At 37.0% G+C, this 26,927-nt stretch overlaps 1 protein-coding gene across 2 annotated transcripts in view; it reads right to left on the minus strand.

The window, feature by feature from the left end:
• SNX14 (sorting nexin 14) overlaps positions 1–26,927 on the minus strand; it is a 52,585-nt gene that overhangs the window by 12,563 nt on the left and 13,095 nt on the right. The window contains exons 5-20 of one of the 2 annotated variants that reach the window (XM_081998441.1): positions 25,996–26,083; positions 21,981–22,065; positions 19,575–19,731; positions 19,213–19,288; positions 18,355–18,399; positions 18,178–18,258; positions 17,919–18,033; positions 15,879–16,034; positions 15,497–15,621; positions 14,399–14,457; positions 10,874–10,900; positions 6,982–7,114; positions 2,070–2,271; positions 1,017–1,100; positions 784–884; positions 375–486 (exon numbers count right to left, since the gene is read on the minus strand). In XM_081998441.1, the coding sequence (XP_081854567.1) occupies positions 375–486; positions 784–884; positions 1,017–1,100; positions 2,070–2,271; positions 6,982–7,114; positions 10,874–10,900; positions 14,399–14,457; positions 15,497–15,621; positions 15,879–16,034; positions 17,919–18,033; positions 18,178–18,258; positions 18,355–18,399; positions 19,213–19,288; positions 19,575–19,731; positions 21,981–22,065; positions 25,996–26,083 (1,646 nt within the window). The remainder of the gene's footprint in view (positions 1–374; positions 487–783; positions 885–1,016; positions 1,101–2,069; positions 2,272–6,981; positions 7,115–10,873; positions 10,901–14,398; positions 14,458–15,496; positions 15,622–15,878; positions 16,035–17,918; positions 18,034–18,177; positions 18,259–18,354; positions 18,400–19,212; positions 19,289–19,574; positions 19,732–21,980; positions 22,066–25,995; positions 26,084–26,927) is intronic. The other variant, XM_081998442.1, reaches the window with a different exon arrangement.

The raw sequence follows: 26,927 nt of genomic DNA on the forward strand, positions 1-26,927 counted from the left end.
GGTTTTGATCAACTAACACCCAAAGGTAGTTTATATTAAGAAATTGTTTATACCATCACACCTGTAAACAATGAGTGACTTGTGCAGATTTCACTTGTGACAATACTGAAATTCATTAGAGAAATCTTATCACCTTGCTTGCTGACAAAGATTCAAAAGCGACTACATTTTCCATAATCTCAAAATGTCCTTTTTCTTCAAGGAAAAAGTATCAGCATATCTTGCTTGCTGAGCCATAATTAAGGGCTGTGAAGAAGCAGAGTTCTTATTTCCCATCTCCATATCCTTACACATCCACCCATTACTACTACCATTCAGTCACCGTATCCACAGTATTACTATTTGTCAGTATAAACAACTAGCATAGTACATACCAAGATTCACATCAGGCAACATTTTATCAAGAAATTGAGTCTCTCCTCCATTAGGGGACAGGAAGTCAGCTAAAAGCTGGCTGTTACTTAGTTCTGGATGTTGCAGAAGTTTCTTTCAGACAGAAGGAAAGAAAGAAGTATAAGTACTTTAAAACTAGTCTTTAAAAAGATCATTTCTCTCTAGCAAAAAAGAGATATTCAAAGAGCATTATATTACCATAGATATTTTCATTTGCAAAAGATTTCTCTCTTCAGTCACATGAAATTTTAACAAGTTTTATTTGCCCAGTTCAATCCTTTCTATAACCCAAGTTACTTGGAAGCAAACCAAAATAATAGCAGGTATTCTCTTATTAATTTTATATTATTAGTTTTAGAATAGTCTCTGTTCCAAAAGTTTGTTTGATACCTGCAGATATTCCTGAAACTCCTCCCTCTTGGATTTTAAGAACTCGTAGTTCTTGGGGCCAATGATTCTCTTTGAGGGAAGCTGAGCATCAGGAAATGTACCTAATAAAGATAAAGGAGATTAAATTATTCTTGTAACACAGCAAACATTGTTTTTTATTATTTTGAATTTCAGCTCAGTACTGAATGATAATAACAGCAGTGGGAAAGTGGCTTTCCAGATGGAGAACATACCGTGAAATTCCGTAAGCTTCGACTCAAGCACATAAAATTCAAGATACCGCCTGTAGACAGACCAGTGTTCAGGTTCGTGTCCAACTAGGGGGAAAAAAAAACAAGCCAACATAAAAAATAAATCATGTTTTATGTCACTTGAGAGGTGAATTAAGCAACAGCAAACGTATGTTGGATTATTATAGGAAAAACCTCAATGATACTAGCCCCCCCATATTGCCGTAACATAAAAAAAACCCAGCCAGGTAATTCAAGTGTTAAATTAAAATGCATACCTGGTAGACAGACATGGCACTAGCATGGAAATTATCATCTCTTTTAGGGGATCCCTAAAATCTAAACAATGGAGCACTGCATAACTTCAAAATGTATCACTTATTACTACATTAGATCTATTTTCAAACTTTTAACCAAATGATTTACAGAAATACTTGTTGAATACTGTTGAATACATTCTTCCTCCTGGACGATATCACTAAACAACTCTCAAACACTTCCTGCTTACTGTGGAAGTATTAGTTTCACTAACAAACACCCCAGGATTCACTAACTATGCACCCCAGGATGATGCTATTTTCCCCACTCAATATGGATGTACTGCTATCTAGATACTGATAAACTATCGGCAAGCCAGAATGGTTTCTAATAAGCAACGTGTTTTCATTTCCAAAGAACTATATCTTAAGGTTACATGAAAAGTTACTTATTGTTCATTATTCCAAAGTTTCTTCCAAAGAGTGGGTGAAAGAAAAAATATGCCAAGTGTTTATTAATATGAATCATAGGATCAATTTTTTTGGAAAGAGAAAATCTCAAACTTTAGCATGAAGTCTAAATGGAACTGATTCATGCTGAGGAGTCAGTTCTTGACTTGCAAATACTAAACCAGGTCATTTAGCAAACAAACATGTTTCCTCAGAATTTTCAAGTCATTATTTCAAAATCCGAAGAACATGTATACAAAATACACTGCAACAGCCATCAGAATACAGCACACTAGAATATTTTGAGTTCATTTTAAATGACATTTTATTTATCCACAACATGGCATACCTGCCCTTCTATCATTTCTCTCTACATCAATGCAGAACACAGGAATTCTCTCCTTTCTGTCTTTTCTTTCCAAGGAGGGATCGTCAAAAAAATCTACATATGGAATGCTAATTTTCCATGCAGCAAGGTTGCGGGGTGTATTTGGGGTACTAACAGCCTCCTCAGGAGAATCGTCCTCCATCACCATAACGCCTTCTTCAATCTGTAAAGATTCAAACATCAGAATCTACAGTTTTCTCTTAATTGGTTCAGTCTACCTTTGCAAAACTTACGTATGATAATGAAACATAAATTGAGTCTTTAAGTATGTGTCACTAAGTAATAAAAGAAGAAAAAACCCATTTCATTAATGGAGTTTTCATGTAGATGAATTTCTGTTTTTAGACCCACCGCAAATTAATTTGAAGTTAGCAACTTTCAGTGAGATCTGAAAGTTTTTATAGCACTATCAAGTTCCATATCTGATACTTCAGGGAGAAAACAAAAGCGGGAGGGGAAGAGAGAGAGGGAATAGAAGTACTAAAGGAGACAGCTGGAACAAAGCCTTAGACACAGCCTGAATCCTACAGGAACTGGGTCCAGCAGATTTAGCAGCCCTGGATTTTTCCGCATACTAGGACCCAAACCGAAGATTTGAGCTTACTAGGTCAGGCCAAGAAGCTATCAAAACACAAGAAGAGACAGAAGCCAACAGTGCACCAAGCTAGCAGGTGTTCCAGCCCCACAGCCGAGTGCAAAGGAGTACATTGTGGTCACATGAATCTGACTTGCTCCACAAGGTGCAACACAGCCACAACTGGGATTGAGTTATTCCCGCAGCTCTTTTTAAGCAAAGCCATCGTAGGCGTTAACTGCATTCCCCATGAGCTCCAGTTTCAGCATCAGACTCCCAGAAACAGATGCACCAGGGAGCAGCACGGAGCTAATCCTTGCTGGCTGTGTGTAAGGCAGGTCCAGCGCACGGAGTTCATAAACTCAGACTCCACACCATAAATTATAATGCTGATTTTTTCGTAGGCAAGTAGACCTTAGAAGTGGTGACACATGAAGACTGAAGAAATCCTTTTGAACTTGAAGTCCCAGCACCCCACCGACATTCACTTTACACTCCTGACACTGCTCATCACAGGCAAGCTGAGCTGCCCATAGGTAACGAGCCACTCAAGTACCACACAGCACACTGAATTCTCTGGTCCCTGGCAATGACAAAGGAAGCGCTACAAATCTTTTAGGACCACAAAAACCAGAAAGATATCTTAAGTATCTAAACTGAAAAATCCAAGCTTCAACGGCTACTTTTGGAAAGCTATTTATTTCTCCAAAGAATGCTTAACCCGATGCTAATCTTCACCACACAGAAAAGAATAATAATAAAAAAATTAACCCAAAGGAATGATAATTATTTTTGCAAATGCAGAGACAGAGTCTGCAAGAAAGAAGGGTGGGGTTGGCCTTAGACTTCAGTGGGTGACAAAAATAAAGCAGAATGGAGAACCTGTGTGGAGATTAGCCCTTGCTAAAGATGCGCTGGGGAAGAAAGTTCTTGTATGTTCACAACCATAAGCAAGCAGGTGAAAAAAAAAAAAAGAAAGAGTAGTCCTATTTCCTTATAAAACTCAAATTGTTTGAATCAAATTAGATTCAAGCCTGCTGCCAGCCTGCAAGGGCTTCTAAAACACTGCAGCCTGGCAGGGAAGCAGGCACTGCTTGACAAGGAGCAATGCCCAAGCCCATCGTCCTGCCTCCAGCCTGTGCCGGCCACAAGCAGCAGTCAGCGCCTTGCTTTTCCCACCACAATTTACAGAGCTATTAATTATGTTGAGATAGCTTAGAGTTAAGTGACAATTCAAAATTACATTATTTTAGTAAGTCTCACATAGAGACTTGAGAGTACCACCATTTGTTAAAGTTAAAATAGGAGATTTTAACGTACAAATTTACAACATGTGAAACTACAGCAAACTGGAAAGTACAAACCCCACTTTCAAGTCCTTTTCCCTTAGCTTCATAATTTAAAGCCAAATTCCCCTCCAAGGCCCAGCCAAGGTGGCTTCACAAACTGCCTGTATTGGGATAATCTAATTAATGCATCAAGACAACACCGCATCCCTGAAATAATTTTGGCTGTGTCTGCACTACAATATTCACATTGAGAAAAGCAACGAAGCTGGTGAGGGGTCTGGAGCACAAGTCTTATGAGGAGCGGCTGAGGGAACTGGGGTCGTTCAGTCTGGAGAAGAGGAGGCTGAGGGGAGACCTTATCGCTCTCTACAACTACCTGAAAGGAGGCTGTATGGGCTCTTCTCCCAAGTAACTAGGGATAGGACGAGAGGAAATGGCCTCAAGTTGTGCCAGGGGAGGTTTAGCCTGGGTATTAGGAAACATTTCTTTACTGAAAGAGCAGTCAGGCATTGGAACAGGCTGCCCAGGGAAGTGGTGGCATCACAATCTCCAGAGGTGTTCAAAAAACGTCTAGACATAGCACTTCGGAGCATAGTTTAGTGGGCATAGTGGTGTCAGGTTGATGGTTGGACTTGATGATCTTAGAGGTCTTTTCCAACCTTAATGACTCTATTCTATGACAATTGCAGTGGAAGCATAAATGGTTCAACACACATGAGCAAATTTTTCTCAATTTTGGTTTGCCTTTGCATAGTACTGAAACGATCCTTAAAATGGTTACAGTGTGGACCGTTGTCTTCCAAAACAGATCTCTGTAGATCCACTAACTGAATCTCTTCTTTTCAAACCACCTTTTTGCTTCCGCTTACCTGATTTATTTGATAAAAAGATAAACTGTGCCAGGCAAAGAGCAGTCTCAGTGACTGCTACACAGAGACCAGGCTCAACAAAGGTAGGTCACAATTTGAGAGCTAAATCACAGGCTGTGCTCTTTCACAAAGCAAATGAAAATAACCCCATACTGGAATGAACAATTAGCACTCACAAACTGCAGGATGGACGTCCATCGAAGAATAGAATAAATAGGACAGATGCCCTCCGAACCACAACAACAGGGTTGTCAGGTAGCTTTACATCTACAAAACCTTCTGTATGAGGTCTTACTCTCATTTTTCCCCTTCCCCAGGCTTTATGTGGTTGTCACCACTGGGTAGAAACAGCAGAACATCATTTCAGGATAGCAACTCTAAGTCAACAACAGCTCAGTTTCTGCAGCGGGGACAGTATGAGCTGGGTGCAATCTGCACTCACTCCCTCACCCTCTGAGGGCTGAGCTATCAACTGCTGCAGTTAACAGTTTATAATCCTGACTAAATGTGTATATTCGCATTACCACTAAATATACAAGCTCCACCAGGGCCTCCTTGCAAAAATGCAAGACCATTCTAGAAACACTCAGACTTACTTGATTCTGTAGTTTTTGACTAAACTAAATGCTTACGCAACAGACTTGATCAAAACATAGTTCTTGCCAAGTTTGCTGATTCTTTCTTCCTTTAATTTACCACTGCTTGCAGGTCTCATCTCCCACCATCTATCCTATCGGCTGATACAGTGATTAAGCTCCCAGCACTGCACGGAGTCAGCAGAAGGGCTTAGAGCAGGTAGAGGTCAGCTGTTTTTGAACTGCTCATAAAGGGGCCATAACCTCCTGGTTTGCCTTCTTCACTCAGCCCTTCCCAGGTTGTATTGGATCATCAGCAAAGTTCACACGCTCCTAACCTCTTAGTAAGGATTAGGCTCTATATTGTCTGTCTCTCTTGCCAAATTCATCAACTTCTCACAAGTCACTTCTTGTGCTCTGGCACAAAAACATGTTCCTTCTCCGAGCTCCACAGCTTCAACTATACTTCAACCAATTCCTTTACCACAGGGGAATTATACTTCCACACCCTTTGGCTAGCAGAATCTATGACAGCAATGCTGCGAAATTAACCCATTTTCATTAGAATCTCACCTCAAAAAGAGAGATGTTACAACAAGAACTTAACTGCCCAAGAAATCAGTTGCAACAGTTCTGCCCCCTTAAAGACATGACTTACATGAAGATTTTGCCTGTACAGAAAATTGTCTTTTTTCCTCCTCTTAAGGAAAACCACCAAACAACCTTATCTAGAGTTTGAAGTTGCTGAGTCCTTCCCACCCTCTTCTGAAAGCAATTCTGAACAAGGTGAATAATATAAAACTCTTATTTACACTTTTATCTTCAGGCTGTGGAAAATAAGCTGGCAGTTTATCAAGGTGATAAATGCTTAAGTGTTTTGTTTGTTAGGAACAGGTACAAAACGTTGAACCGACAGACACACTGTAAAAAATACATGACTACCCATAGCTTCTGACCAATTGCCCCCCTCATTCCCTTTTAAAATTTTCCATTTGTCCCTCAGCTGTGCTTCAGATACCAATGTCCCATGCAATAATTCTACCATTGGCTCTATTCATTGCCGTTTAGCATGAAAGAAAAATGTTAGTTGATAGAGACACCCAGAACAAATGAGAAAAGACTATTGCTTCATGATCTTTAGAGAAAATGCTGCATCACAGACCCACTGGACAGCAATTTCTCCACTCCTTTACCAATGGTTTTAAGGTCTTGTGGCAAGCTTCAGATGAAAAGCCATGGATGCAATCCTATGCATATTTTATTATCCAGAATTATAAAATGACATGGCAAGTTTTTAGAGAAAAATTCATTGCTTACAAAAATGTCTGACACTGCTACTTTTAGTATTTCTCTGTACTAAAGCAACAAGCTCAGTTGTTGGGGACATGGCCTTGGCTTGTGAATGAATACAGAGAAAACAAGGCAACTTAATGAGAAGCCAGCACACAGAAACCCTGCAGTGAAGTAAGACAGCAGCAAAGGCAGAAACCTAACATTTTCAAATAAGGAAGAAAAAATAAAATGCAACAACAAAGACTTCAAGACATATTTAAAGTTTCTACTCACAAAGTCATCTTCTCCATCATTTAAGTTATAGTTAGGCAACATAGCCCCTTCCATTGCAGAACTCTTGAATACACCTTTTATTTTGTTGCCTATTCTGCTGATTCCAAATGATTCTCCTCTTTTCTGTGTGGTCCTAGGATTACAGAAGCCACAGTTCACAACAAGGCATATTATTACACAACAGCTCAGTAGGCCATTGCACATCATTTGCAGATAAGAGAAACAACTCTATAAAAAAGTAGCCAATATATTTACAATTCCACTTAAACTAAAATTAATGGCAAATTTGTTCTCTGATTGATGAGCAAAATTTTTTGATTACACTTTTAAAAGATATGGGATTCCCATATGTTTCACCATGAGCAAACATTAGCAGTCTTATAATAGTATCCTAGTAATGCAGGACATAGAATAAACAATTAGATATGAAAACAATTTTGTTTTGACAGCAGAAACTGTTGTATTGCTATAGGCATGCACACCAAGAAGGTCACTAACTCTGTCCTTTTCCATGTACTCATATTTAAATATTTATCCACTCTTGCCAAGTACTGTAAATGGTGTAGTTAGCTGCATTTTTTTTTTTTTTTTTTTTTTTTTTTACATAAACATCCCAGAATTTTACAATCATGTATGATTCAAGATAGGTCTCAACTTTTAAGCATTAGGGACAGACAAAAGGAATGTGCAAGAAGCAAGACTGAGCATGAGAGAAAACAGATGCAACTGAAGAATCCTGGCTTGAAGAGCCAGTCTGACTGAAAGATGAAGACTTTTTAAAATCTTATGACAAAGCATCCAAAAAGCAATAAGGTGCAGAAAAAGAAAGATAATTTGGCAGAAAGCGCACTCTTTACTGAGAGAACAGATTTTACAGGATTCTTATGCCCTTACACAAGACCTGACACTGAAGATTTCTTATGTAGAAATACTAGTAATTCTGGAAAGAAAAATATTTCTGTTGAATAGGGAATCAGCCTGAGGTTACTTGTGTTGATTCAATAAATACAGTTGATAGGCGAGTTAAAATACAGTGGACTGCAGAATCAAAGACTCGAAAGAACTTTATAGATTACTGAGATTAAAAACACAATTAGTACTTTAGAGGACCAAGAAGTATCCTGTGGGCTTTTTTTCATTTAAAACAAAAAATTAACTACTGAACACCAGTACCAACAGAACAGCAGAGACCAGCAGGTAAAATATCTTCATCGCCCATAAGATTGTGTTGACAACATCAGCTGCTGACTCAAAACATACATGTGCGTGTTACTAACAATCTTCCTGTTTATAATTTTACCCAGACTGTGTACATGACTAAAATTGCATAAATAATCCACTGTTTTTCCAAATCTATTGCTTTTTCTATCTCTTATTATTATCAGCTCCAAAGCAAACAGGCATCATCTTTCTTTCTTACCTCTGCTAACCAAAGATAAAGTTGCTTGGCTGTTTGTAGCCTAAATCCATGTTTGAAGAATTTTAGTCTATTTTAAAATAACTACTTCTACATGTTATTGTGTTGAACTGAACTTTTTCACATTGAGGACCTACCTGACTCTCATTCAAGAGCTTAAACACTGGGCTAGCAAAATACAAACCTTATTCAGGCAAAACTAGACAGCTTTTCTAGAAGGGTAATACTTCAGAACTCTGGCTTGACTCTTAAAGTTTTCATCATTCTTCTGAAAACTTGTACAGTTCTCAAGATTTTGAGCAAAAACATTAATTTGCACAAGCTTAAAGATTTGGTAAGAGTACTCGAGGCTCAGATCAGTTGTTCCCTGCACTGATCATGCTCCAACTGAAGGCAGAATACAGCTTTGCCTGTAACTGCAGTACTGAGCTGTATGGGGCCAGGACTCAACTCGACAGCTGGGAACCATCCCTTCCTGCCCTAATGCTGAGCCCAAAGGTCATGCCTAATGAGTACAGAGCAATCACTAAACTGGAACAGGTATAAAGTAACAAACTAGGATGGGATTCTCTTCACCGGATGAGACACAAATTCAGAACACAAACTGGTGAATACAAGGGTACACAGAGACATGGGTGGGTAACATATGGAGAGAACATAGGACTGGTCTAGAAAAAATCCTTGAGCAAGGACAAACCAGATTAGATGAGCATGGAAAAAAATCTGGGGATGTTAGCAGAGATGGACAGACAACAGGATGATCAAAATTTTGAAGAAGCTGAGCAAGAAAAAAATACACAAAAACACAGGTATCAGGATGAAAATCTAATAGATTCACTGGCTAAGTAGAAATAGGAAAAAAATTGAGGCTAGGTGGAAGGGAAGAGATGGGACTAGGATATGGTCAAGTTCAAGGCATAAGGCAAGGCAAGAGGAAAGAAGCTGGCCAGTTTAGAGACCAAGTCTTTCAAGACATATCAATTCTGCTACTGTCAACGAATATATATACAAAATTCATTGGGGAAAGTATCCTGCTCCCTCTAGTGCTGATCCACATAACAGCACTATTAGACTGTCATTCTATAGTTGCTTTCTTGGCGGGGCCTGGAGTGGAGAGTCTACAGGTTCCAACATTCCTGATGAATGATGTGATGACAAGAGGTTGGAATACATTTTACTTTTTTCTTTTTTTTTTTTAAACACTCCAGAAGTCACACATGCGTAATAAAAAAATAATAATTTTTGTTCACTCTACAGCTGGAAACTGCAGGCCAAAGATTGCATTAGTGCCACTGTGCACTGTGGCATTTTTTAGTCATGGATGGTTGCAAAATAATTTTCCTACAGAATCCCTGCCTCATTCAGCGTACTGAACAGATCTTCGCAAGCGATCAGCCAGGGGTATGCGGCTGAAGAATGCTGTTGTGAACCTCTGCAGGTCAAGTACCAGACAAGTTGCATGTATAGACAAAGATATTTACATGCATGTGAAGTCCGAGTACCGTTTTCTTTTGGCTGACTAAAACCCCTACACCCAGCTGGGGGAAATGCTGAGCTCACAGAACTGCACTTAAATACACTTATAACTCAAGTAGTCCTCACTGTTCAACAATCTATCAAGTTATAACTCAATACACTGAACTGGCACATAAAAGATAAAAAGTGTCTATATACCTTTATTCCTAACCTGTAAAATGAAGTTGATAGATTTCCCTGAAGACTCAAGAATGGTATCAGTAATATATGCAATACTGATAAATTCTAAGGAAAAGTCCATAATGAAAAAATTGTTTTCTGAGTTTGGATAGCAACTATTTAAAGAGGCACAAATAATGAGAAAACAAACCACTGAACAGCTGTTAAGGCATTAATGAGTGACCACAGACTACCTAGAGCACATTATAAAAAACAGCATATGTTGTAATCAAACCTATAACAGTCACAAGAAAAGCTGCAGAGAAAACTATTTTGGGGAATTGATGGGTTTGAGTGCTTGATAATATTCATAAAATGGTTATATTTGCACACAATGTTAGGCAATGATCATCCTGGACACAGCTGTGCAAGATAAAACAAGCAGTCACGTAGGTAAAACCTCAAACAGAATCTGGAAATGTGACACGGAGTAAAGGAAATTTTGGAACAGCTAGCAGTCACACGCCAAAAAAAAAGCTTCAAGTTATGCAAATATATTTAAAAACTAATAACAGCAGACAAATTGTTAACAGCAGACAATATTAATATATTGCAAGCTTGTGAAATTAGTAATTAAGCAATTTTTAAACACTTGTGAAGAGGACATGGGGAGTAAAGCTTACTGTGGGGAGAAAAGCAGTTTAGTCCAGAGAAGACATTCACATGTTTTTTTAAAAATAAAATGAACAGTTAATTGCTGTTTTAAAGGTTGTGTGATGCAGTCATGATAGACACAGCAGAACTAACACACAACATTTATTGAGTGTTAGATAGACTTACCGGAAGTCATCCAAACTCAGGCTACTTCTGCAACAACAGGCACAAATTACCTCAGAGCCCAGGAGAAAATAATGTTAAAAGGAAAAATAAACCCCAAATTTGGCAGACCTATCCCAACAAAACTGAATAGGCTTTGACCATCACCACAGATCAATAAGAAACATGGTACAATGAAGAGTTCCTGACTTAAAGTCCTAACAAAGTGAAATGTGAATGTTACCCGCACATTTCATCACCGCAATCTTGGCCTTTGAATTTAAAACCTCACTTATTAAAACTTTCAGGTCTTCACTGACATTCAGCACAAGTGGCTAACAATTTATAGAGAGCAACTTTAATTCTTAAAGTCACTTGTAGTGCCAAACAGGCAGCTAACTTTTTTTTTTTTTAATAACCTATGTTCAGAAGTCATGCATGAATCTAGTTAATTTAGACAGTACAAATAAGAGGCTGTGGACTTATTTTATGTAATAACATCACTCCCTGCCCCCATGTTTTAGATATAGTAAAAACCACTATTAAAATATCTTTTTGTAAATTTTTTTTTTCATAGATTTTAAGAACTGTCCTGTATTTTTTACATTCCACATAACCTGGTACATGGAACCAGTGCCTCAGCCTTCAACTCAGTAATTCCAACAGAGATGTTTAAATGGATTAACCATAAACACAATCACTGCACACATGATCTTAATTCACTGGAGCTATGGAATTCTGGACTGATGCGGGATTAAAGTATTCACATTTTAGATTTTGTTTTACAAGGGGAACTGATTCTAAGGCATCTTACACTGTCTTTAGTAATGTTAACTGTGGAACTGGAAACATAACCTAAGTTGGAACTGATGGTGACAAACAATTGCATTGCACACGCTGTTTACAGACTTAATTCTGTGGAGTTTACTCTTAAACACTCCCCAAAATTGTTAATATTTTTTCTACTTGGTCCCTTATTTGAAAAATGTTTTAATTTTATTGCTATCCCAGTGATGAGAAATCAGGATGTGTCTATTTCTATATGTGGCCATGGTGTGTAGAAAATCAAGGCAGATATACAGCTGTCAAGAAGCCCGAGAGTTTATTTCACATAATGGCTTTTCTTTTTTTGTTAGACTTCCAACACAGAATACCTTTAAGTAACGTAGTAATGTATTATAAACACATACATGAGAGAGGGAAAGGGAATTCTTGTCTTCTCTTCCACAGCCCCAAAATTAAGTGGCCAGAATTGGAACTTAAAACACCAGTTTTTCACTGTTCACACACATTAAACATAGGGGGAAATTACCAGTTACAGAGTTAAACTGTTGACAATCACAGCTAGTTATCAAGTTATCAAAATATCCTCCCTGTGACCTCCTTACACTCCAGAAATACTTGGTACTTCTAATCTATTACCTTAGCAGTTTTCATAGCACATTATTTGTCCTATCTGTACACAAAAAGCTATGATTATTTGGTACAGTTCAAAGAAGTGATTCAAACCAGAAATTACACTCTGATAGTCACTTCTTCCCACTTTCCCACTTGTATTTTCTGGAAACTGGTCTATAATTTTCTTGTCTTACAACAAGCAAAATCTTTCAACACATTCCCCACATGTACATTCCACTGAGATTTCACATCTACTACTTGATCTGACTTTTTAAACAGCGGTATCTATGCAGTACACACAATATCTCTAGCAAAGCATTAAAAATACTGAAAACAAAACTCATCTCTCTGCATACAATTTCTCCTAACTGGAACTAATGCTAGAATAGGGAAGAGAAGGCAGGATAAGGTATGTGCATATGGATAACATATGGAATAGTTTCATCAGTAACTTTTTTTCCTGGGTTTTTTTTTGGTTGGTTCCCCCCTGCCTCACCCACCTTGGCAGTGACTGTCTGTACCAGATTCTGCAGAGGAAAACTCCAACAGGCAAACTACTTTCAGATAGGACCTCCGTTTCATGGAAATAATCACTGAGGCACCACTTCAAGAACATACAGTATGTCATATAATAAACCTCACATATACTCAGAGCATTCAAATTGTTCTAAAATGTAAGCCAGATATATTTTCAGTAATGCTATGGATGCTGTTTGAACTCCAGGGAAACATGTTATAACAGTCACCAAACAAAATTTGCTTATTTTGTAGCCAGAGATGTATTTCAAAAAATCCAGGTAGAAACTGCCTATAATTTCACCCTTTCTGTTTTGGTAAGCAAAGCACCAAAGAGGTGACTTAAATGTTTTCATACTTTAACTAGATTTAAGAAGCGTTTGACAGGATACTTTCAACCCTTGACAGGAGTAATTTTAGGAAAGATAGAAGGCAGATTCAAAGGTCTAGATAAAATCCCATTAGCCATCTTCAACAGAAGCTGGAGAGTGTTTTAAGGTCACCACTCCTAGCGGAGTATCACATAGGGGAGAAATGCAGTTTGGTCTAGCTGTCTTCCATGCCTCTTCGCTAAGAAACAGAACCTTGTTAGCACCAGCCTGAGAAAGCACTACACCAAAACTGGATCTACAAGAACTATAAAGACTACATAATAGAAGTCACCAATGGAGATATATTAAAGAGAACACTTATGTATTTTTGAAGAACGTTAGCAGGGGAGAAAGGAATCTCACAATAATACACCTCACAGTATGCTGCAAATCAAGAGGGCTGCTGCTAAGTGCATCTCTAATGAAAGCAGAAAAAGTTAAATTGCTGTTAGTTCTCTGGAAGAGTAATAAGATGATTGTCTACAGTACCGTGGATCTTATTTCATACCAAGAAAGGAAGCCTATCCAAATTAAAAACCGTCTCACTGAAGTTTCCCTTCTTTTGGCTAGACCATAAGAGCAATTCAGTTGGGCTAGTCTGTGACTGAGCCATCTAGGATAAAATGAAAGACAAAAAAATGACGAGACCTCAAGCTTACTCAATCCAACTCCACAGAGGAAGACTACCCATCCATACTGCAGGAGATGCTCTTCTCCTTTTCCACAGGCCCTAAGGAGTCGGAAGGTGGTCTCTAAGTATATAGCCCAAACCCAGAAACAAGGCATCAGACACTACATTTCTGCAATGAACGGCAAGAGTTGGGAGACAGAAAACACATTCAACCTAGGAGAAAACAGCAAATCCTCCTTGTCACAACAAGACGAGATTCCCATTGCATGACCAGCTTGGTTAGACTCAGGGTACACTGTACCTATCCCTGTAAGACCTGAAATCCAACAAGACCCAGCTTTGCACCAACAAAATGGTATTCATACATACAGTCAATTAAATCACCGCTTCATTTCCATGTTATCTTATTCTAACTGTGCATTTATTTCTCCCTTCCTCCTTCTCAAATATTGAGGTCTAAGACATCTTCTATAATATTACTTGCTCCTTCAATATGTAATTTGTCCATAAAAAAAAGTTGAGCTAAAAATTTAGTGAAATTAATCAGGCAGTGGCAAAATTCCTACAGTTTAATATTTTGACGCTTTTAACTAAAAAACAAAGAAAAACACGTAAAGATTCTACCATATGTACCTGTTAAACTTTGAATTGCGTGTTGGTGACTCTGCTCCTCTTAAAAGGTGTCTGAAGTACTATAAAAGACAAATAAGGCATCAAAGAAAACACTGGACTAACTGTGGTGAAGGGCTACTATCAACAACATTGCAGAATTCATGAAACAAGAACAGATGTAAAAGGCAAAATGACCATTATCCAGCAGTTAGAATATTCATCTGGAAGAAGGACAGACCAAATTTGCAATACATGTTCCCAGGGCTACTTACTTTACCTGACATAGTCTTGGGATTAAAAAACAAAAACCAAAACAGAAATAAAACTAAAATTAAGCACCAACATCCATGTCTTCTCCTTGTTAAAAAACCCCAAGCTTTTGAACCATTATAGCTATTAAGGGAAAGATGACCATCAGTACCATTTTTGAGAAATACACTTTATTAAGAATAATGCCAAGTAAGTGAAGTACCCATTCCCAGAAGACATCGAAATATTCTGTCTCAAATAAATGCAAGACGCTTAATATGCAACCTGACTTACACACAAACTCTAAAAGGGCCAAGAATTCAGACTCACTCCTGCATTTAAAGTGTTTCCTATGAGAAGGCTTTAGGCAGCTGTCAGCTCAGTGTGGGGATTTTTTTTTTTTATACTTGCATTCAGAACACAGTCATAGAACAATCTTAAATGCCTAGTAAATTGCTTTGAATGACCTTCCTGAAAACGTACACCTGACTTAGCTGCTGGAACACATAGTGTTGAAGGTATCTGAATACAACCTTTGCACCTTTTTTTAAGTATCGTTATATTTTAAAAAGTAAAAAAAAAGAGATTCTTAGTAGTGTTATCTGTCTATCATGCAGATTACTTTTGCACCAGATTTGCAGTCATGAAAGAACGGCTGGAGAGGATTTTGTAATAACAGTGATATTTTTTTATGTTGTGTTGAACTACAATAAATTAAATTTTCTTACTGAGACTGGTCCCAGCTCTGGCATGCTAACTCAAGTGGAGAATGAAGACATTTTTCAGTTCCACATGCACATGACTTAAGTAGGGTATCCTAAAAAAATACAGTCTTGCTTTAAGACTACTCTTCAAATCTTTCATACGTACCTCATCACTATGACAGAACATAGGAGTAAAAACGTTCTCAAGCAGGGAAAGTACATGCTCATAAGCTTCAAAAAGACACCTCATAGTTTGAAGTTTCACAACATCCATATATGGACCTTCAGCAACTAAAAAAATATAAATATAGGCATATCAAGTTTGTGTTTTTTTCTGGTCTGAGTTTGTGATTATTTTGCAAGTAACTGCAAGTCTGACAAAAAATAGAAATAAACAAGGCTTAAGCACAATACAGCAAGGGGGGTAACAATCTTTAAAACAATGACAAAAGTAAAGATTGATCATGCTTAGATGAGTTAGTCTTCACTTTATTACAGAATGCTGTTTAAATTCCAGTGGAAATTATTCCTTTAAAATTCAAACTTACTTCTTTGAATCTCTTCCACAATAAAAGGGTCAAATCTAATTTTGTCAATGCTTTCATCCAAACAGTAAGTTTTGTAAATTTTCTGGACTTCCTCATGAAGAGACACCTTTTCAGTATCTGATAGTTCTGGTCGCAAAATTCGGTCATTGAATTCCTCTGAGAAGTAAAGGAAAGAAAATGCATTTTTGATCAACTCAGCAAACAAACAGGATCTTGAAGCAACCTATAACATCAACTAATTTTCCAGCAGATATAGTAATCCATAAAACTTAAAATGAATAGAAATAGAAGATATCTCAAAATATCAGGTAATAAGGTCACTGCCTTCATATTAACTATAATTCAGATTTGTTTATAGAATTATTACTAAAAATATTGCAATTACCACTAATTATTCCTTATCACAGTAAAGATAAATCCATGAAGTTGTTCCTGGCACAAGGAGGATATTTTTTCTTCCTAAATTACCAAACTGTAGATGGTAGTTTTCCTTTATCATGATTTCCAGTTCATGCTGAACACACACAGAGCCCCCACAGTCCTTTATACTAGCCATGTACCTATTCTGCTGCTATTTCATTCCTAAGACCCAGCCCATCATAGTATTTTCAATATCTTTAATATCAGACTAACTTGAGAATTAATTTCCCCTGACAAAATAAAATTCTATTCAGCACAATTATTGTGCAATCCTACTTGATTTATTGTCTCATCCTAGCATGACTACTGGCCAGAAAGAAGGAAAAATAAGGTAGCGTTTGATTCATTTTTTAAATAGACAAAACCAAACTTCTTTAGAGGGAATCTACCAAGACTCTTCTGGGTTTTGGGGTTTATTTTTTTCAGTAAGTGCTTCTCATCCAAAAAATTTCTATCAAGTAAAGAACCAAGTAGACAGTTTGGGATAGCATAACTTGAGACACCTAAATCTCATTCTTTGTTTTATAAGCAGACTTGCCACCTATGAGAATGCAAGAGAAGTTTAGAAGGAAGAAAATGCTAAGGTTTACCCAGAAAAAATGCTGATCATAGGCAATAGCCACAATTTGAGTAACCTTCCTCCTAGAGGAAGGCTCTAGAGAACTCTAGAAGAGTCAGCTTAGAACCTTCTGCAGGTATCACCAGCACTGAGTAAGTAATCACTTTGGTTTTTTGGTGAGAAGAGTTTTTCCTGACAAAAAGCGAATATATTTGAAGTGATTATGAGCACGTAAGAAGCTGCATGCGCAGAGTTTATTTATACTTCTCTTATGTAATGATTAATGATTTCTGCAGTATTTCATGAGATAAAGTAAGTCTGTCTAACTTAATTTCACATCTTCCTGATGTATGTTTGGACTTGCGATATGAAGACACACCCATTATTTGCTATGCAACATGAAAATACTTGTTTACTAAAAAAACCCCAGAAAACAAAAATACCATTCTTTTGGTAAGCCAGTAATTCACTACTAGTTGACCAAAAAACTTGAAACAAACCACTCTGACTTACAGAAACTTCACAGAAAACCTTATAACTGGAAAGCAGAAGGCTTTTCAAACACTCCTGTAATGGTAAAATCAAATGCACACTTCATAACCAAGGTACAGGTTACTAAATAAAGGTTTCAACATCTTTAATCTTTCTGTTATGTTTTTGTTCTTTACAGAAATCAGAATTTTAGAGCTAAAGAACATGAGAAGCTTTTCATGATGAACAGCTCATTTTAGAAATACTTTAGTAACCACGTATTTTAAAAAGGCAGCTTTACTTTGTATCAGTGGCCAGAACTTTTTCTTACAAGAATATTCTATTTTAAAATGTACAATCTTTATCAATAAACAGAAATAAAATGAAGACCTACAGTCCATGCCAACATTAACATTGCCAAGATTAGCACTCAAAAATCAGGACATATTAAAGTAAGCAAACATGATCCTGAAAAGTAATCTCTTGCTTAACAATGCTACCTAGTTCCAAGTCTAAATAGTCACTTCAACATGCAAATGCTTAAAGCTTTTAAAGATCAAACACACCTCAGCACACGTATGCAATCTTACCTACAGTCAGGCAGAACTGCAGCACATGGACTGCCCCTTCCTGTTTCAGGAAGTTCATAAACCGAAATAAAAGGTCTTGCTGATCTCTGATCTCCTTTAGCTCCAGTTTCAGGACCTTAGTAGGTTAAAAATGCAGTCAGCCAATTTTCAAACTTTCAATGAGTACATAAATAATGCAAGGAGTTGTAGAACAAAAGCAACAGGTAAAGTAAAACACTTGTTCAAAGCAGGAAAGGAAATAAATGTTGCCTTGGCTTACAGACGGTTTTTTATTTCTTGGCTCTGCAAATTTCTGAAGGAATGGAACCAATGAAGAAGTAGGTTCAGTTGCTTTCTCAGGCTGTAGAAAAAAAATAAAATGACAAGAGACAGTTGGGTGAGAAAGCTTCCTTAATAGGTGAACAAATTACTACTTTTTAATTTTGTCAGTACTCACTGGACTATCATCAATGAAGATCAGCAGCAAATGGTTGACAGTGTCCTGCAGGAAAACACAATACAAAATTATGTTAAAGAAACTCAACAAATTAGATTAAAATCATTTCACTACTATGTTATGCCCAAGTTTAAACCTGTGAATGCTTTAAAAAAACCCAAGCCTGGCAACACATGTTTGAGAATTAACCTTCAAACAGTCTCTTCAAGTATTTAAAAGTCAGGGAATTTCTGAAGAGACCTACAGAGAAACATGCTTTACGCAATGAAACAAAGATTAATGAACTACTAATACTTCCACAGCTACAGTACTTTCTGCTTGTAGCTAGGTGACACCTTCATAAGTATTGCAGTTTTGCCTATTAAAATACATGCATAAAAAATAAAAAATGTCAGTATTCCACCTTTAGAAATAAATGCCTTCTTATTTGCAGAAATAAGGACAAAAAACTGATTTCAATACAGCTGCAAAAAAGGCTGGTCTACTTAGACTGCTAAGATAATATATACAGCTAGAGCTCAAGTAATTGAGCCCTTATTTAAATGTAGCTATAGCAATTTGACCATGCTTATACTAGCACAGTGTTCTCCCATTTGACAGGAATTGTAGTCCTTCATGAAAAATACATTCTTAAGAGATCATGCCAATAGTGTATTTTAGCCAGTTTAGTCAGATAAGCACTCAAAGTGGTTACAATGAACAAACAAAAACACTGCCCACAAGATTTCTTCTTCTTTTACACAGTCAAAATACACAGCAAGTCAGTCATTGTGTGTCATTTGCTTTACCACAACATACTTAGTAGGAAAAGAGTAACATTGAATAAATTAAGATTATTCCTGTGCTCCAAAGTCTTACAGGATCAGCTAAGAAATCCATTGAGGGAAGGAAAACAGACCCAGGCAGAATCTCTCTTATCAGAAGAGCCAGGGATCTGAAAAGAAAGAAAAAAAGAAAAAATCAGAACCAATACTAGATTACATAATTTTCTAAGTGAAGTTTCCAATGCCATTATATTTTACTGGGAAATACTTCAGAATTTAATAATACCTTAAGCTTGCTAGAATATTTTAAAGACCAATCAAAAAACCTCATGAGCAAAGGGCTAAGATGACAGAATAAAGAGAATTACTTTGAAGTTCATTCTTTCACTCTCCAAAATTATTATACTACATAGTATGCAGAAACTTTAAAGAATAAATTCTAAAAAAATTCTATACCTGCATTCTGTTGACTTTGGGGGTAAAATATAAGGAAAAAGAAGTTCAGTAAGTTTTCTTAAGTAGTGAAGTTCATCTCTTCGGCTTCTTAAAGCAACATGGAGTTCTGGTCCATATTCTTCTAAAGCAGCTTGCTGTAAAAATTCTACATTTTTTACTGCAAGTAAAAAAACACACCCACCAGCATTATGAGTTGTTTCAGCTTTTTCTTATTGTGAAATAAGAAGCGATTGCTTTTCATTTGAGCTCAAAGTTAGTACTTTTAGTACATACACAACTGCCAAAGGGAAACAATGTTGAAACTTTGTAAAAGAACCTTGGCTTAGACTCTGAAGCCTGGCTATGTAAAAATAAAAATTCACACTGAAATAAGAATTCCTTCACCAAACAAATGCTGTTTGCATAATTCACAGAATGTTTTCTCATTTAGAATTATTGATGAACTCAACATCGATTCTTCTAAAAAAATCCATTCTCCATTGCCCAAAGTCTGCCTCTACTCGCTCTTTTCCTGACCTCCTTCACGGTCTCCCATTTATTTGGCTTCTACCTATTGACTTGCCTACAATGCAATTTGAAATAAACGTAAATGTAAGCTTTTATTCAATCCTGTTATATCTGTTTCCTGCTTAGAACACTTAGAAACAGATGTGAAGGAACATATACTTTAAACACAGCATCAGTCAAACCAAAACCAGTATGGGGATCTGCAAGAGTGCTGCCTCTTGTAAGTAGCTGTATGAAGTTTAAAGAATACCTGCTTTATCAGGTTAAAAGTTATACACATTAATTAGAAGCAACAATGTTATATTCCTTCAAATCACTTCAAAGGCAAGAACTGAGCTGTAATAAATGACACCTAGCTGCACTTAGCAATCCGGCACAGCCGCATGCCAAGAACCACACTAGGCACAGGTCAGGTACGAAATACATACCTGTTGTCTTGAAGGTTAAAGCTCGTTTCCAGCACATTTAGTACAGAAGCCACCTAGCTTGTTCTTCACAACCAAGAACTACAAGTGGTATGAGCCAATATAGGGAATGCAGGAATGTACCTTGCCTGATAAATCTGCCTAGTTGGTGTCACTAAAAGCAGAGGAGGAACGCACTCTCTGGCAAGGACAGGTAACAAATCATAGAGGTGTCTGTGCAAATAGTGAGGAATTACTAAGAGACGTAAGGGTAAGAAGAGTAGGAAAAAAGGAAATGCCCCCTAAAGCAATCATCTGAAAAAGGATATAGAAAATAAACAAACAGAAAAGGCTAGGCTCAACTAGCAACCAAAGCAATGCCTGAAAGCAACCACCTATTACAGTGGCTGGGTTAGCAACATTTACTAGAAGGCATTACTAAAAGTTATTTTCAGCTCAGGGAATGAGTCTTTTCCTTTAAAAAAAATGAAGAAAATAGCTGTATTTTCAATGCCATACATTTAAAATAAAGTTCTTTCCTGCTAAAGGAAAGTGTTTCCAACTCCTCAGTAGAAATCAAAGGAAATATGAAATTTGGCATAAACAGCACCACAAGATAATCTAGTATCTTGAAATTGTTGTTGCACCATGAAAAACATCTAATGTGATCACACTATATCTTATTATTCACATTATTCATTACCCACTACTCACAGGACCAATGCCATATATTTATGGATATCAGGCAGATGTTTTGAGAGAAGGGAGGAAAGTTCATGACTCCAGTGAAAGTAAACATCTATGCATAAAAGTTGAATGAAACCACATTTAGTAGATAGAGCATTGTCGAACACAGCTAGTGAAAAATAGAGGTAACTATTTTCCATCAGTAAGTGTTCTATCTTCCAAATATTACTTCAATGTGCAGTTTTAATATAATTTTTACATTAGGCTTGTGAAGATATTCTTATTTGGATAATAATTAAATATGCTACTGCTCAAAGTCTCTCCATGGCTTATAAGCATAAACCTTATTTTCAACATATTGAACAACTCCACTAACTGCTCATGTTAGTGTGCAGATGCGAAATCATTCTAGCTGTAAGAGTTACAGTTACAGTACAGTGCATGGACATGCAAATCCTTTCATTTATAATTGCTTATCTGGAATACAGAGGAAAAAACTTCAAGAAGAATTACTAGATGATCTTGATTGCTCTGAGCAGACAAAAAACACATTCCTGTTTACCATACAAAGAAAGAAATTTAGTATTTTCAATGTGGGGAAATGAAAATCAAAATGGAGAGATTATTTGTACTGTAACTTTTTCCCTATTTGTCTTTGCAACCTCCAGGAGAAAAATGCAAAAGGATGACTTTTTTTTTTTTAAGTGACAGCAGTGGGGATGAAACAATTTAGCAAATATAACAACAAACATGCAAAATGAAACATTTATGGTTGCCCTTTGAAACTGACAACATATTAAGTCTTTACCTTTCTGCCTGGCCTTGGCTATGACTTCAATGTGTTTCATTGCCGCCTTGAGCATTTTCTTTGTTACAACCGTTGGAATATCCACCTGAAGAATAGTTTTAAAATAAAACCAGAATTGTTCTAGTTTTTTTCCCAAAATTCGTTATACACAACAACTATCAAACATATTAATTTGCTTATATGTCCCCATTCTAACCATAAAATGAACACTTAAGAAACAATCCATGAATCCTCTAGGTGAACTGACAGTATGCTCCTTCTTCTGGGCACAGCATACAACATCATGTAGAACTAAATGCCATAAACAATACTGTTAACAGATTTATTGTCAACTTATTCCCATTATGATTCTTCCATTGCAATAATTATAGTAATACAACTTCATTTGCAAGTCACAGCTTATGACACCTAGTTCTACATGAAGATTTGACCACCAAAAAAAAAAGCAAGTTAACTATGCTCTGCTTCTAGTACTTGTGTGCCTTAACCCTCAACAATCATGTTCACAACTACTAAAAGCAAAGCAAAAGCCTCCTCTATATGTATATGCAGAAAACGTCCCAGCTCAGGTGATGGCAGAACCAAAAGAAAATTTGAGTTACTGAGTCAAGATGACCATTAATGCCAACAACGGTATCACATGCTCCTGCTCACAGGTCAAATGCTCCAGACCCAGTTACCTTGCTGGCCCCTTCGTTGAACTTGCTCCACTCTATCAATGTCCCTCTTGTAATGGGGAGCCCAAAACTAGATGCAGTATATCCTAGATGCCATCTGAAGAGCACCAAGTAAAGGCAGATAATCACTTTCCTTGATCAATTGGCTCTGCTCCTGTTAATACAGCCCAGGATACTGTTGGCTGCCTTTGCTGCCAGTACACACTGCTGGCTCATACTTGGCTTACTGTCTACCATGAGGCCAGGTCCTTTGCAGCAGAGCTTTTTTCCACAGCCAGCTAGTGCCCAGCCTGTACAGTTTCAAGGCATTCTTCTTTGTCAGCTGCAGTAGGTTCCACAGAAACTTATCTAGAAACTGATTTAAACTTTGCATGCCTTTCCTTTATTTTAAGGAAGAACAAAAGACATCTCAGAAACAGAAACATGCAGTTGCAAATGTTCAAAATGTAAGACTTCTGAACATATTTTTTTCCTAATAGAGTTTGTCCCTCCTCAACACTAAGTCAAGTAAAGACCTTAAGTAGTGAAACAGAAGCTTGAAAGTTCTTCTTGACAGACAAGGAAAGAAAAAGTGTAATTGCAAAGGCCAGAGCTGGGAGAAAAGTTGTTTTTCGATTCATTCGTCCAAGGAGAATAGCATGTATTCCTGCACATTCCCCTGTAAAATTTGAGGTGCACAGATATGACCTGACCTGGACAGCCCAAATAAGCCAGTACAACTGACTAGAACTCTAGAACTACCTAGAGGTAACTAACTAAATTAAGGTCAACTCCTATATATAAGCAAGAAGTAGGGGCTTCTGCTCATCAGTGAAAAACCCTGTCCTTTGGGAATCAGGTTTCAACAGAAACTTCAGTAAATCAAGAGTTTCCTATGGAACAGAGGGATAGGGGAGTGTTTATTCCTGCAGAGGTAAGTCAAAGAGTACAGCAAGCAAATTGTTATCAACACTGTAGTAAACACTATTGACTTTTGAGAAAAATTTCAACCAAATGCAGGGCTATCTACACCACACTGTACACAGGGAAACTCTTCACTTTCCTTTCAAAACCCATAACCAACCCAGAAATGGCCACAACAAGGAAGATCCACATAAAAAAATATATATACTTAAGACCTGACTGGCCTGAAGTGCTTGTTACTTTGTCCAACAACCATGCCTCAAAAAATCCACCTAGGCAGCCTTAAACAGAAAACAAAGCAATTTTTTTCACTGAAGCAATTGATAATTTTAAGTCTTAATTCAAAAGTAGAAGTTTTTTTGGCAAAAAAGTATAAAGATATAACCTAAAAAAAAGAAAAAAGTCTGGTTTTTCTTATACATAGTAGTTCCTGAATTTAAAAATGTTATCTCTACTAACTGCAACTGTTGCTTTTTAATAATAAATCCAAATCAAAGTACAGCTGTTTGGCAAAGGTATTTTATTTCGCAATCAGTGATGAATTTCTCCTCAAATGAGGTTATAAAGGACACTATCAGAACTGAAAGGCTATAAAACATTCTGTCATAACCTTTTCAGCTAACTACTGAAGCTTTAAACTAGGATTCCTAAAATGACAAAAAGTTGGTATTTTATTTTCAGCTTCCATATCAACTCCGATTTCTACGCACAACATTTTCAGCAGTATATACATCGTAGCTACTAGTCCAGGCTGTTTGAATCTGTATGTGGGTGTGTGCACACACAGAAACACTTGTCCAGCAGGAAAAAAAAAAGTATGAGCTGAAAAAAATACCATAGCATGAGACACCATGCTCCCCTGCAGGACTGCGCAGGCCAACTTTCAATTTTGTTCGGAAACACAAAGTTACTATGAGTATCTTTTTGCCTGAGATATCTGTACCACTTCACACAAAGACAAAATAAATTACATTAGTCTGTAGGATGGATACAAATAAACCTAAATATTTGTAAAGAGAAATGCATTTCTATTATGGCCTTTATTTTGTAGTTCCCCTGACAGTACTTGCACGTGTCCTGAGTTTTTATTGCACATACTGTCTACCCAGATACATAGAATTGAATGTATTACATTTACTTCATTACTGTCAAAGGCAGATATGGTAAATTAATACTCGACTTAAAGATGCTAGAGCTGATCTGAGCTAACACGACTAATACCTTATTATAAGATCAACAGAGGAGACATCATCATTTTCTGAATCAACAATGGATCTACGAACAATGCAACAAACACCTGCATGGATTGCAACTCCAAATTAAATTTTAAGACCTTGCTCTAGATTTTCACTTTGAAATATTTACTCCACTTTCACACCTCCATATAATGCCTGTGCTACACAGACATTTCCTAATCTTCCCCCATGTTCACTTTAAAAAGCAACACACTTGAGTTAGAGTAAACAAGAAAGTCATCTGGATTTGATATATAACAAGGACAGAATCAGGCTGTTGATCAGTCATGACAGAGTACACATACAACTTGCAGCTTGGGAAATATTGCTGTTACTAAGGAGGGGGAAAAAAAGACACACATTTATGCTAGTTGCTCCAACAGAGGGGCCAGCACTGAGTAAATCTGGAAACTGAGTTAGCAACTCTTCCTGCTTAGAACAGCCGGAAATTTAGAAGCAGCTCCTGTCAAACAGGCTTGAAGCACTTTATCAGAAAACAGACTATATGTGCTAATGTATTAAACACAGCGAATAAAAAAATTTGAATCTTTAGCCTTCAGAATGTTTCTTAAGAACTACATTAATAAGAACCATACGTGTACTAATTCTTACAGTAAGCTATTCACTTAATGACCATCTATTCTTTATAGACAATGTAAGGACCTTGTCTGCATTTAGAGAAGTTAAGCACGCAGAAGCTAGAAGACAGGTACATTGCTAACCATTTTCTAATAGTTCTTCTTCAATAATTCTCAAAATTGTTTTCACTTGATTAAGTCACTAAAAGACAGCTAAGAGATCATCCCAAGGTGTTAATAATGCTTTGCACTGGTGTAAAAAAATAAATCCATTTGCAAGAATCAGAGTGTCTTGAGTCACAAGGGACCTTCAAAGATCATCTAGTCCAATCCCCTGCCGTGGGCAGGGACAGCTTTCACTAGATCAGGTTGCTCAAAGCCGTGTCCAACCTCATGTTGAACACTTCCAATGATGAATCTTCAAAGACGGTCTATAACCAGGAATGGGGTAAGCTCCAGAAGGAGGGAACAGAGAACATAAAGAAGAAACTTAGATGGAAACTGCCTATACTCTCTGTAAGACCAACTTTGGAACTGCCATTTAAAAAAAATTAAAGTCACTACAGATGGATATCAGTTATTTCTGATGGAAAAAAGTGTTAACACCTTTAAGTCACCTTACCTTGTGAATTCTCCGAACTAATACAGATGCAAAAAAACGCAGTGTGCCTCTCAGTTCATCCACTGAGGATTCATCATCAGTTATATTTCTGCAGTGTTGTAAAGCATGTCATGTAAGAAAACAGAATAAAATACATTTATATTAATCCAACCACAATACATTTGTCATTACTAAAAGCTGAAATAAGAACATTCAACACTGACACTTCAACTGGTATTAATTGAAATGAAAGCTACCAAGTGTGGGCAGAGAGTAAGCAGTTGTCTATTCCAGTAAAATACCCAGCACTCCCTCTGTGTTTGTGCACACAACACTGGCTTAAGAAATATGTCAGTAAATTGGAATTATATACCACTTCCTGCTCTAATATGCTGCCTGTATGATTTTGAACAAGTAAAATCTAACTCAGTTTCCACAAATGTGAATGTTTCCTAGTTCAGCAGCATGATGTGAAACTATTAATATCAGCAAAGCCTTTGGAATAAGAGTACTGCAAGCACATACCACAGTCAAGCTAGTCAAAATTGTATTTTCTGTATTGCATACTACAAGACCTTCTACACTCCAAGTTATCAAAAAAATTTCTTCTGTTTTAGTACAAATCTGGCTTTGTTAACCCCTTTTGTTTAAGTTTTTTTTATAAAACTTGTAATTTCTCATTTAGCTTTTAATGAAATAGGTTCAGCCCTTGTATTTCAGCTCAGCCTCTTCCAACAGAAAACTTTCACAGGTATTTTTCAACAAGTCTAAAACTTAGGTGCCATTTAATACAATAATATTCTCTTTTTTAAATGTAAAATTTGGCCTATTTTTGGTCTAGACAGAGACTGCCATTTCCTAGAAGAGAAAAGCAAGCATAGCACAGGAAACCAACAGATGACAAAACTTAATTTTTGAAAAGTTTATCTCCTTTTGATGTAGCATGAAACATG

The sequence above is a fragment of the Phaethon aethereus genome (assembly GCF_964289735.1).
Source record: "Phaethon aethereus genome assembly, chromosome: 3".
In the NCBI taxonomy this organism is placed as follows: Eukaryota; Metazoa; Chordata; class Aves; order Phaethontiformes; family Phaethontidae; genus Phaethon; species Phaethon aethereus.